At 52.7% G+C, this 13365-nt stretch overlaps 1 protein-coding gene across 4 annotated transcripts in view; it reads left to right on the forward strand.

The window, feature by feature from the left end:
* The window catches only part of GOLGA2 (golgin A2), a 918457-nt gene that overhangs the window by 870833 nt on the left and 34259 nt on the right, over positions 1–13365 (forward strand). For all 4 annotated transcript variants that reach the window (XM_069609145.1, XM_069609147.1, XM_069609148.1 and 1 more), the window contains one exon: positions 12246–12352. In XM_069609145.1, the coding sequence (XP_069465246.1) occupies positions 12246–12352 (107 nt within the window). The remainder of the gene's footprint in view (positions 1–12245; positions 12353–13365) is intronic.

A 13365-nucleotide genomic window follows, 5' to 3' on the forward strand; every position in this document is an offset into this window, starting at 1 on the left:
TGTCTTGTAGGTCGCGTTTAATGTCCTCAACGGTCTCAACTGTATTGTTTGACTCTTGAGTTATCTGCCCAATATTCATCATTGTAAAGACTGGAGGGGGGGTCTGTACTTCTGCTCTCTATATGGTAGAGGAGAGGCACAGAGGACCCCAGCCAAGATTCTCTATTGTTGGTAGCAATGGCCGAGCAATCAAGGCCTAGCTTCTCAGGAGGTGATGCAGGCTGGTTCGAGGGGATTGGGTCCTTCAACGTATTCCATATCTATGACAGGTAATGTCCACAGCTGTGCTGCTTCGGAAAATCTTTGGCTCCTGCGTCGATGACGTCGATGCGCCGTCCCCGAGGACCTCCTCCGACGGCCGACGTCACCCGATGTGATAAGTAGGACACACAACGCCCATAGCCTCAGTTCCGTTTTTTCCGTGAACGTGTTCGCTTCGTGAATCTTGGTACGCCTCGACTCGTTGGAGTTTGCTGTTTTCAATTCTCGGTTCGTTGAACCTGTTTGGTTTGTTGTGAAGACCTGTTCGTGGCGATGTCTTTCTCATCTTCAACCCCGCGTCCGGGCTTCAAGAACTGCGGGGACTGAGGGTCCAAGGTGTCGGTCACAGACTCGCACAACGCCTGCCTCTGGTGCCTCGTGGAGGCCCACGATACAGACGACTGTGTCGACTGCCAGTCGCTCACGGCAAAGGCCTTGCGGGAACGCAAGAAGAAGCTGTCGGTTTGCCGGGTGTCTAAGCCCCGGAAGTCGAGGTCTGCGGGGCTTTCGACGGATGACTCGAGAGGTGACTCTCTGCGTCATCGTCGGAAGTCCAGTGGGTCTCCTTCCAGGAGTCGGTCTTGCCACTCCTCCGCCTCTTCGAGGCATTCCCGGAAGCACCGGCATAGGTCGCCTTCCCCGTCCTCTTCCGAGGATTCCGCCCGTCGGCGGGTCGCTTATCCCGCCATGCAAGCGACACCGGAGGAATGGGCTTCCTTCGGGAAGCAGATGCTAGCGATTCTTGAATCGCAGGGCACCGGTCCGTCCGCGCCTCCGAGTGGGGTCGGTCGGCACCGGTCGAGAGACACCACCCGTACGCCTTCGGGCTCGGGTGGTCGGCACGGCTCGCGGGAGAGGTCCCGCTCGGACAAGGGTAGCCGTTCTCGCCATGCCCGTTCCAGGTCCCGGTCCTCGACGCGCTCGAGACCATGTGATCCTGTGCCGTCTTCGAAGAAGACGTCGACGCCTGTGGCACCGAGGTCGTCCACGATTTCTCTCGAGGCTCTGCCTCCGAGGGGGTCGTCAGCGCCTAGATCGTCGAGAGACACGCTCGGAGCTCCGGTTTCGAGGCTTGTGTCGACGCCGCCGATGCTGGGGGCGCTGCAGCTGACGTTGACGCCTTTTCTGTTGACGCTGGCACCGACTCGTTTGGTGCCCTCGACACCTTTCGAGGCGGTGGTGTCGGAGGGGTCCCATGGCACGGGGTTTGTCCCTAAAAAGGCTATGGCTAAGGTCCGGCACTGCTTTGGTCCACAGAGGTCTTCCTCTCCCCACCTGGAGTACATTTCAGAGGGTGATGAAGGCTCTGATGGCAGCCTGGTTGCGATTCCGGTTCCGGATGAACTTATCTCGGGCCGTAGCCAGTTTGATGACCTGAGGCAGTCGCTGCATGATGTCAGTGGACTGGACACCTCTCCGGAGGTAGAGTTTTGTCGGCCGGAGCCTGGCACTCATGCCGATTCTTCATATCGGCGCCTTATGTCTCGGGTTACCGAGTACTTGGGTTGGTCAGCTCCCCCAGGGGAGTTCGTTCAGGATGATCTCACGGACATCCTTGATCTCGGTACACCCACTGACCCGGTTTTGCCTTCTCATATGGCTCTGCAGAGAAGGGTGGCGGCGGCTTGGACTGCTCCAGAGAATCTCCCGGCAGTGGGCAAGTCTTTGTCGCGAAAATTCCGTCCAGCCATTAGCGACCCCTGCTACTTGTCTAGGCACCCCACTCCGGAGAGTTTGGTGGTGCAGGCGGCTACTGCCCCGGCAAAGCAGGCGTCATATCCTACCACCCATCCGGATAGGGACGACAAATGTTTTGACGGCTGGGCGAAGAAAGTGTTTTCTTCGGGGGGTATGGCGCTTCAGGCGGCCAACTTCATATGTGCCTTGTCTCGTTTCACACACACTCTGTGGAACTGTGTTGCATTAGCGGCTGAACATATTCCCGAAGGGGACGAACGGGATGGTTTCCTTGCTATGGTTCAGGATGGCAAGGATGCCATGTGTGAGGCCTTTCGGTCGGGTTTGTACTTGGCGGATTGTGTCAGCCGGTCCATGGCGGCGAGCACCGTAATGCGCAGGTTTGCGTGGTTGCGGTAGTCTGGGTTCGCTCCTGATGTGCAGTCCCGGCTCCTCAACATGCCCTTTGACGGTGAACACCTTTTTGGCAGCAAGGCTGACGAGAGCCTTGAGAGGTTGCAGACCTCCAAAGCTGCAGCGAAGTCGTTGGGCGCTGCAGTTCACCAACCTCCGCCTTTTCGTCCTAGGGGACAGCAATGGAGGGGAGGTTCCTTTCGCTATTACTCGTCCTTCAGTAAAGCGAGGGGAGCTAGCAGTCAAAGAGGCCATCGTAAGAGTGCCAGAGGTGGAAACAAAGGTACTCGAGGTGCCAAGGCCGCTCGGGCAGTTGCCTCTTTGCCCTCTGGCAACGCCGCAGTCGCTACCAATCAGTCATGAGGCCAGGTCCCATGGTTCGCCGGTTGGGGGAAGGCTGGCGCAGCATCTTGTAGAGTGGCAAGCCATTACTTCGGATGTGTGGGTTCTGGAGATCATAACCCACGGCTACTGTCTTCCTTTTTCGGCAGAGGCCTCACGACAATCCACCAGGGGAACCTCTCTTTGAAGTGTCCGGATCCGCTCATTGCGCAGGAAATTCAAGCCCTGCTGGAGAAAGGCACCATAGAACTGGTGCCTGTAGCGGAGAGGAACAAGGGATGGTATTCCCCTTATTTTTTGATTTCGAAGAAAGACGGGGGATTGAGACCCATCATGGACTTGCGCGGTTTGAACAAACTCCTCAGGAAGGACAAGTTCAAGATGGTGACTCTTTCTCAAGTCCTCCAGGCCCTTCAACTTCAGGACTGGTTGGTGTCTCTCGACCTCAAGGATGCTTACTTCCATGTGTCGATCCATCCCAAGCACAAAAAGTACCTGAGGTTCGCGGTTGGTGACTCGCACTTTCAGTTTCGGGTCCTGCCGTTCGGATTGACCTCCGCCCCGAGGGTTTTCACCAAGCTCATGGTGGTGGTGGCAGCGCATCTCAGGAAAGGGGGGATTCACGTCTACCCCTACCTGGACGATTGGTTGATCAGGGGGAGCTCTCCCGAGCAAGTCCTGGATCATCTGTCCGTCACCTGCCACTCCCTTCACAGGCTGGGCTTCTCCCTCAATTTAAAGAAGTCCCATTTGACGCCAACGCAGAGGCTCGAGTACATCGGAGCAGTGCTCGACACGTCCCTGGGACAGTGTTTTGCTCCTCAGGTGAGGGCTCTTCACATTCAGCAGATGGTGAACAAGTTTCAATTTGGCCAGGATCTCCCAGCATCCGAGTTCTTGAGACTGCTCGGCCTCATGGCATCCTGCATTCTTCTGGTGCCAGAGGCTCGTCTGCGGATGAGATCTTTGCAGTGGGCACTCAAGCTCCAGTGGTCTCAGTCCTCCGGCAGGCTGTCGGACCCTGTTCAGGTGCCGTCCTCGGTAGCCCGGGACCTTCTGTGGTGGGCCGTCGAAGGCAATCTGATGAAGGGGGTCCCATTTTAGCTGCCTTGGCCGTAGGTGACGATCGTGACAGACGCATCCCTCACGGGATGGGGAGCTCATGCAAACGAGTTGACAGTCAGCGGTCGTTGGTCTCCGTCGGAGTCCAGACTCCATATCAATCTGTTTGAGCTGAGGGCCGTCAGGCTAGCCCTGAAGGCTTTTCTGCCGACTGTGCGCGGAAAGAATGTCCTGATTCTAACAGACAACACGGTGGCCATGCACTACCTCAACGAAAAGGGGGGGGGGGCAGGGTCACTTCCGCTGTGCAGGGAGACGATGCAGCTCGAGTTCTGGGCCATCCAGCCGGAAGTTTCGATCTCGGTGGTTCATCTGGCCGGAGACGACAACGAGACGGCGGACGCTCTGAGCAGGCATAGCACGATCTCTCACGAATGGGAGCTGGCTCAGGAGATTCTCCTGGAGATCTTCGGCCTTTGGGGGACCCCTCAAGTGGATCTCTTCGCCTCCAGTGTCAACCGGAAGTGCGAAAGGTTTTGCTCACGGGAATTTCCTCCAAAAGGAGCCTTAGGAGACGCGTTTGTGGTGGAGTGGTCATTCCCACTGCTGTACGCGTTTCCTCCAGTCCCCGTCATCCCGCAAGTGCTGCAGAGGTTACGGAGGTTCGGTTCCCATACCCGGACCTTCTAGACTTGTCCATCTGCCCTCCGCATCGTCTTCCCTACCAAGACGATCTGCTCTCACGGGAGGGGGGGGTCAGGTTCTCCATCCAGAGGTCAGATCCCTCAATCTTCACGCTTGGCTTCTGAAAGGTTGAGGTATAAGGATTGGGACCTCCCTGAAGACGTGATGGAGGTGTTGCTCTCGGCCAGGCGGCCGGCAACAAAGTCTCTTTGCCGTTGGAGAAAGTTCTGCGACTGGTGCAGAGTTCAGAATGTGGATCCTTTTGAATGTGACGTTCCCATGGTTGTCTTTTTTGCTTTCTTTGGCCCACAGGGGCTTGCAAGTGGGGACCATTAAAGGTTACCTGGCGGCGCTGTCCATCTTTAAGCACTCGTCTGAAGAGTGTTCCTATTTTAAGATTCCTTTGATTTCGCAGTTTTTGAAAGGGCTCACTAATGTGTTCCCTCCGTCACCTTTTCTGGTGCCCGGTTGGGATTTGAACCTTGTTCTTAGGTTTCTTATTGGTGCTCCGTTTGAGCCTTTACATTCTTGCCCTTTGAGGCGGTTGACTCTGAAAACTGTGTTTTTGGTTGCGGTTACTTCCGCTCGCAGAGTGAGTTACAGGCACTTTCAGCTAAGCCACCCTTCACTGTGTTTCAGAAGGACAGGGTTGCCCTTAGAGTTCGTCCTTCTTTTCTTCCGAAGGTGGTTTCGGAATTTCATTTGAGCCAGAAGGTTGTTCTTCCGGCGTTCTATCCTCCTCCACATCCTGGTAAGGAAGAGGAGAGGCTCCATAGGCTTGATCCTAGGAAAGCGCTGAGCTTTTATATTTCGCGCATGTCCCGGGTCAGAGTGGACAATCAACTTTTCATTGGTTACGCTGGAAAGCGTTTGGGACAAGCTGTGACGAAACAGACTTTGTCTCGTTGGATTATTTTAGCTATCTCCGAGTGTTACCGCTTGGCGGGTAAGGACCCTCCGGCTGGCTTGCGGGCCATTCTACCAGGGGAGTGGCTGCGTCTACTGCCCTGCAGAGGGGAGTTCCTATTCGTCACATCTGCGATGCAGCCACCTGGGCTTCAGTACATACTTTTGTACGTCACTACTCCCTTGATACCATCAGAGGGCAAGATCTGGCCTTTGGCAAGGTAGTTCTCTATTCCGCAATTTGATTGGGCATGCTAAATTTGTATTCTAAATTCTTTCCCACCTCCTTGCTTGGTACTACTTTGGGAGTCTGTCATAGATATGGAATATGTCGGAGGACCCAATCCCCTCGAAGAACAAGTTACTCTTACCTGGTAACGTTCTTTCGATGGGATGGTCCGACGACGTATTCCATATCGCCCCCTCCCTGCCTTCCCCGCTGCAGAATTTCTTTTCCGATTGCAGCTTGCATTCCGCAAGGCCTTGTGTGTCTGAATGTCAGAAAACTGGTGGCACACGTTCTGGGAAAAAACTATAACTGAGGCTATGGGTGTCGTGCGTCCTACTTATCACATCGGGTGACGATGGCCGTCGGAGGAGGTCGTCGGGGACGGCGCATCGACGTCATCGACGCAGGACGCAGACGCCAAAGATTATTCGAAGCAGCACAGCTGTGGACATTACCTGCCATAGATATGGAATAAGTCGTCGGACCATCCCATCGAAAGAACGTTACCAGGTAAGAAAGTAACTTGTTCTTCTTAAGTACAGTGTAGTCCGCAAGCCCCCACAAAGGAATCTCCACACACTGTATTAGTTAAAACAGTCTTTATATAATTAGTATTCAAGGTTATGTACACTATCACAATAACTCACTTTGTGCTCAACATCTACAATGGCAAATATATACAGTTCTAAAGTGATACCACAATTATTATCAGATCTCATTAAAGTGCATCAACTCTAAATGTCACACAAATCAATTAATAAAAGTAACCAACAATAGACATAGAAGGGAAAGCAGTTGGTTAGAACAATTGGCAGTATACTGGCCTCTACCCCTAGACACAGTTCTGTGTGGAGATCCCCCCACCTGGGCAACCTGTAAAGTAAAGATGTATCACAAGCCTAGTCCAGATATTGTTCTCAGAGTCTTATTTCCTTCTATAATGTTTCTTACCCCTCCCCCCCCCACTCAAAATGTACCGGGTAGAGCAGAGGTCTTCGAAGAGGTGTCGCTGGATCCTTCTTGAGTGACTCCCTTAAAGCAGGAGCCACGGATCGTCAAGAGGCGTTGAAGAAGGTGAACTTGTCATTGGAGGCGTCAATGAAAAGTTCGAGGGTGCTGAGACCACGGCATCGATCCAGGCGGTACTCGTCGGCGACATCCTGCGAGGATGAGGTGTGCGGGGCACCTCAGTGTTTGATAGTTCTGGACCGCAAAGAGTTTCTGAAAAAATGTGGCCCGACAAGGGCGTCGAGTCGTCGAAGTCTTTGTGGTTTTCAAGTGGCGGGAAACCCACCAGCGGATTCTCCTCGGCATGTCGGCGTCCTCAACTTTCTCCGGCGGGATAAAGCAGTCGGTGCAGACAAGGGAGTCCTTCGATTCAACAGTCTTGGGCAAAGAAGTGGGCGGCTCCGGTCGTCGGTGGCACGGCGTCAAGCGGTCGCCTCCCCAACACGGCTTCAACAGGCCTCCAGCGGTTACGGCGATACTCCGAACCCTGGTAGACGGCAATGGACTTCGACGGCGTCGATGTCCGGGTGCTTCACTTCGTTCTCGTCAGCGGTCCCCGTCTCCGGTCGGCAGCCTTTCGAGGGTCTGACTTCCAAGAGCTTCGGCAAAGGTTAGCGGTGCACGATGGTCCCACGGCGCATGGGACGAGGGCACCTAGCCAGGTCCTCTCTCGGACCAGTCCTCGACGAAGCAGATCGGGTCGAAGCAAATGCAGCAGGAGGTTGTCTTCTTCCAGCTGGGTGTCGAGGATAAGCAGTTCCAGTTACTCTTTAAGTGTTGACTCAGCTTCTGAACAACTTCCAGTGGTGAGAGGTCCCCAGATATACTATTCTGTGTCTCATCCACACTGCTGGGTCACACTCAGCAGCCAGTCATACAGAAGGCCATTCATGCAGTCAGTCAGCCAATCAGGCATACAGTGCATTCAGGCCATACTCCTCCCTCTCAGACACTCACAACAAGGAATTTGTTTTGGGACAAGTACCCAGCCATTCAACACTACAAACTGCATTGATGTCAGTTTTGGGCAGGGCTGTCTCAGTCGTCTCTCATACCAGAAACCAGACTTCCACAACAAGAAGTGCATATTGTTCACACACACACTGCATTCACCCAGGTCCCACCCACAGGGTGTACCCACAATATACAGTCACTGGGAAGGCTCCAGCCAGTCTGGCCTGGGCTTCACAACAACACCATATATGGAACTTCCACCCAATAGCCAGTCGAGGGGAAGGGACAGAGTCAGGGCTTCCCAGGACTTTGGGAAAACAAGGTAACAGGCAATAGAAAGCAAGAGGCCACAGGGTCCATCTTGTTTCCTAGCAGGGCCTGGGTATCCCAAAATGGAGGATACTCTGAGCACCTGTCAAATTCAGCATGGAGCTGCCACCAGCCCATACCCTGGTCTATTGGCCACACACAGGTGCCCAAAAACATACACCAGGGGCACAGGGCTGCACCCCCACCCATGGGTGCCATAAGGGTATCCCATGGGTCTGTACACCAAACCAAAAACAGGAAGAGCTGCACTGTCAGGAGTCCCACATGGACTCCTGGGCAGAAAACAATACAGAACACAAATGAAAAAGGACTACAGGACAAGGAAAGGGGGAGGCCCTGTCCCTCCAATGCATTTCCAGCATCACAATCTTCTCCAGGAGGATCGCCTGCAGTTGGTCTTGGATGTGGGCTTCCATCGTGGGTTGTCTCCGGGTAGAACTGCACAATGGTGCACTGGTAGCATCTGGATCTGTGGTGTCGTCAGAAGAGGGGCTGGGAGATGGCCGTATCATGCCAGGTGGGTACAGAGCCAGGGAAGCCCAGGCTGTTGCAATTGCCTTGTTCAGTTCACACAATAGGCTGGCTGCGGGGTGTGTGCAGGCGATTCCAGTGGGTGTCCCCTCAGCGTTAGTGGTCCCTATTGCCTCATTAAGTGTGGCCCACGGGGGTCAGTCAGCTCGTTACGGTCTGTTGGAGGCCACCCCTTGGGTCCCAATCTTCTCATGTCTTGCCTGGTCCAGGTGTCCACTTGGGTAATCTTGTGCCAATGATTTGCAGGTTCATTTAGTGAGAACAGTGGCTCCTATTTATCAACCCCCATAGTTGCAGCGGTTCTATTAATGTCTTAATCTGTGAATTAATCAGAAGAGGCCACAGCATCCGTCGGCTGTGAGGCCACAAGTCTATGGCAGGCGATCCACCTTCTGAAGTATGGAGTGCTCATGTAGCAGCCAGGGGCTGGTTGCCGATTTTAGTAGCATGAGGCGTTGGCCAGATATCCGAGAGCCATCCTGGAGGTGTTGGCGTAATTGGGCCGCTTAACTTCTGCAGTCAGCGAAACAGGGTGCCATAGGAGCAGTAGTCCATCAGTGTAAAGCCTAGAGAGCCAGTTTTTGCAGGCCATTGCAATCAGCCCGGCCTCGTGCTTCTCTTAGGCCAGTAGTATGCATGTGTGACTAACTCTCCCACTCGTCCCAGCCCACAGGGCCCCCCCAGTAGCTTGCCGGGATATCGCAGCTCTGCAGTTATTGACGGGGGGAGGTGCCCCATTGGAGCTCTGACCGAGTGGCACTCTCTGGTGCGGTCTTTGGATTGTTCCACATCTCCATGGCGTGTAAGTAGGGTGACCAGATTTCCAAAACGAAAAACCAGGACGACCAACAACATAAGAGGGACTACCCCATCGCAGCCCACCAATTACCGCCCCTTCCCCCAACACGTCCCCACAACCACCACACAATCATATTTCCAGCACTTCTCCTTTCTATAAACTGTATATCTCATTTATGCAGTTTTGTCTGTGAATCTAGGCATGTTAATTCAAAACGGGCGTTACGCTCTAATTGATATAAAGTTGCTTGCTGTACACCCTTTTCCAAGTCAATCTCTGTGGCACAGTCAGTAAGTGCTGTGACTTGTACCTGAAAGGGGCGACGGGGGGGGTTTGAGCCAATCCTCCAACTTCAAAATTCTGAAAGTGTTGTGAAAAAAAAGTACACTTTTAATTACCGTAGCCACCCAACACTGCAAACCCTGGACAGGATTTCTAAAATGAAAAAACTCCCGGGACCCCGGGACGGAGTGCGATTTCCCCAGACTGTCCCGGGAAAACCGGGACGTCTGGTCGCCCTATGTGTAAGCAAGTAGTCAGGGGGTGGCGTGGCCACTGCCCCCGAGATCAGGTGTGTAGGGATGTCAGTGACCAGGCATATCTCGTGGGTTGGCAGCGGCGTGTCATGCAGCAGCGCTCCTCACTGTGCCTCTGCTCCTCTCCGGATCTGTTGTCCGACTCCAGTTTCTGTCTCAAAGCTAGGAGCCTGGAAGGGTCTGCCGTTGCAGGGCGTCACGGCTGACAGGCAGGCCCTGTTTGCACTTTCACAGGTTCCCGGGATCATCATCGCCCATATCTCAGCCTCCGGGTCGGCTGTTGAATCGTAATGCGGGCATCCAGTTCTCCCCACTGGATTATACTATTGCATTTAGTTTTTGTACAGATTAGACGGGAATATTAGACGGCATCAGAGCTCTGTCACCCCGACACCCTCTTGCTCGGGCTCTCAAGCGCCCCCTAACCCCCACTAATCCTTTGAACCGGGGTGGTCACAGGCTTCTGAAGGCACCACTGTTTCCACTGCCCTGACATAATATAACGCGCTTAATACTGAAGAGGTTTCTAACTGCGGACGCAGGATTCTAACCTGTGGTGTTTTGCGTCGTCTTGATTCCAAGACAAGCGTGCTGCCACTGAGCTATACTACCCATCGGGTAGTATAACTACATTGGGGTTGTCTCTGCCCCTGCCACATGAGTGTGGCCAGGGAGAAAATATTTTAGAGGCAATTTGACTTATTGAGTAAAGTGGAGAGGCTGGTCTTGAGAAATGGAATGCCTGGCCATACCCAAGGAACTCTTTTTGTGTTGTAAATTGGCATTTTGGTGTGATCGTCCCCCTGCTCAATAATACGGTATAAGTGTGGATCAACATAAGGTCCCCCCGTACCATCATCCATTTGCTTGGGGAAGCATGTGGACCCCATGACCACCTTTCAAGTTGTCACATTGTAGACTTAGTTGGAATCCTGACAGTACTTACAGTGAACATTGCCGAATATTGCCTCTAGGTTACAGCTTGGAATCATTAAACTGCCTTATACCATTGTAAGGTTTATGTAACATCATGTAACCTTTCGGGAGGATAGCTCAGTGGCAACATGCTCGCCTTGAAAGCAAGACAACACGGAGCAACACTGGTTCGATCCCCGGGTCCGCGCTTAGAAACGTCTGGGTATTAAGCGCGTTATAAATGACCTATCATATCATAACATCTTTATCCTCCATTTTAGGTCATTGTTAAAGTTATAATGCCTTAACTGTGAAATGTGGTGTGTTGCAACATGGACACCAAACTGTATTTTGTGCATGCGTAAATATTGTTTTATTTGCCTTTGTGTCTTTTTCTTAATGCTGTTGCTAAAAAGAAAATAGTATTTTCATACTTGCCTTTGTGGACATTGTTACTTGTCATGCTCCTGTGTTTGTTAGGTGATATGGAGTTTGGTGTAAAGTACAATTAAGTCTCAGTGGAACTGCTCGTCCTCTGTGAACTCAAGAGTGTTAAGTTCAAACTTTTGCAGGGCTCCTAATGATAGCTTCCCAGAACCCTACACTACTCGTGATTCTGAAAACCTCCCAAATCCCTTCCCCTCCTCTGAGGTGTCATGGCCCCTTGGTCCCCTCTGAGGTGTTGTGGCACCCTTGCCGCCCTCTGGAGTGCCGTGCCGCCCTCTGGAGTGTCACGGCCCCCCTCTTGCGTGTCACGGCCCTCTGTCCCCCTCTTGCGTGTCACGGCCCTCTCTGTCCCCCTCTTGCGTGTCACGGCCCCCTCTTTTCCCCTCTTGCGTGTCACGGCCCCCTCTTTTCCCCTCTTGCGTGTCACGGCCCCCTCTTTTCCCCTCTTGCGTGTCACGGCCTCCTCTTTTCCCCTCTTGCGTGTCACGGCCCCCTCTTTTCCCCTCCCGGGTACCACAGCCTCCTTCTGGCGTGCTTTGGGAGCCCTTCTGGTGTGCTGCAGGGGCTCTTCTGGCATGCCTCGCCCTTCCCCCTTTCTGGCGTGCCTCAGCCAGTCCTGTGGCGTTCCGTGGTCCCATCAGCCTCCTCTAGTACTCCTCCAAACACCCATGCACCCCCCCATCCTAGGCGTGCCTTGGCCCCACCCTGCCCCCTATCTTTCATGTTGCTTAGTATGTTGAATGCCACTTGTAGTATGTTTTGCCCTTCTGCTCTTACACTTAACCACCTGCCTTCTTCATTGCTTGATGTGTTGTGTACTCCTCCTTTATAGACCCATGAATTGTTGTACGTTATTTCTGTAACCACCTCTGCCTTGATATATGTGCCTCTGTTTGACATGTGGAAGGTGGGAGCAGCACATAACCTGTTGAGTGCTCCATCCACCAATCACGCTGCTGCACTTCTCCCCAGTTTCATATGCCATTTTCCCCTCCCCGTTTGACTTTTGTGTGCGCCATCCTCCTTTGATGTGTGGTGTGCGTGCCTCCTGCTTGATGTTTGCTGTCCTTTTCATCAGATTGATGTGCCGTGTGCTGCTCCCCAATTCCACATTACGTGAGCTCTCATCTGACTTCCGTTTTTGCTTTAGGTGAGTACATTGCACTGTATCAGAGTCAGCGTGCAATCTTGAAGCAGCGCCATCGTGAGAAGGAGGAGTACATCAGCAGGCTGTCGCAGGACAAGGAGGAAATGAAGGTAAAGCGTTAACTTGGGTCAGTCCATATGGATGGCCTGGTTCTAAGTCTTATTCCATCACGTCTCCGTCTGTAGTTGCTCTTCCTGTCGGGCACAGGCGTGTTTTGGCGTGAGAAGATGGCTGAAGGCCTAGTGAATCATGTCTCTACCCAGAAATGTTCTTATTTCAAGGCATGGGAGGGTGGGGTGTGAGGAAGCAGGGTCTTAATAGTAGTTTTCATAATCCATCCATAACACTCTACAGCAAAGCAGAGTCCTACTTGGTCAAGCGGCAGAGATGGTGAATTTACAGAGTGGACTCTCTGGATTGAAGCATGTCATAGCACTTTGCCTGAATAGCAAGGAAGTGGCCGGATTAGTAAGAGTATAGTTATTGAGCATTATAAAACACCAAAGTGGCCCATAAGGGACATAGGAAAACAAACGATGCAATAATTCAGCAATTCTTTACAGCGAAGGAAAAGCTGTGGATTCTTAAAACTACTTGAGATTACTTTATGAAATGTTCCCCTATAGAAATCAATAGGACAAAGCCAATGGGCAGCTCCTGCTTTTAGTATATAGCTATTGCAAGTGGCCAAGTTGGAGGGGGCTAAGGAGGAGGCAATTTTGGGCAGATGTTTACAAGGTACCACAATAGAGGAGATGCAGAGCACGTGTTACAAACAAGGCACTGTAAGGAAGATTGGAGATGGTGAATCCGAGCTTCAGATGTTGTCACAGTTTCATTGCCAGGAGAAGGGTCTGCAGGGGAGGCCGCGTAGAAAGGCAGCAGTGGAGGACTAGGAGCCTGAAGGCCTTCAAACTGTAGGTATGGCTGTTTACTAGGAACACATGGGGTGATAATGGTGCATAGGTGAGTTCCGACATTGAGTTTTCTACAGGTCACAGTTCCGGGTACAATGACTGCAAGTAGAATTCTTGGAAATGGGAGGAGACCAGCGATGAATACGATGTCCAAGAACTCCCCAGGAGACGACCATAATGTTTGTGGACTAAGCTGCAGTAGGGAG

The sequence above is a fragment of the Ambystoma mexicanum genome, chromosome 8 (assembly GCF_040938575.1).
Source record: "Ambystoma mexicanum isolate Mex_15411 chromosome 8, UKY_AmexF1_1, whole genome shotgun sequence".
Lineage (NCBI taxonomy): Eukaryota > Metazoa > Chordata > Amphibia > Caudata > Ambystomatidae > Ambystoma > Ambystoma mexicanum.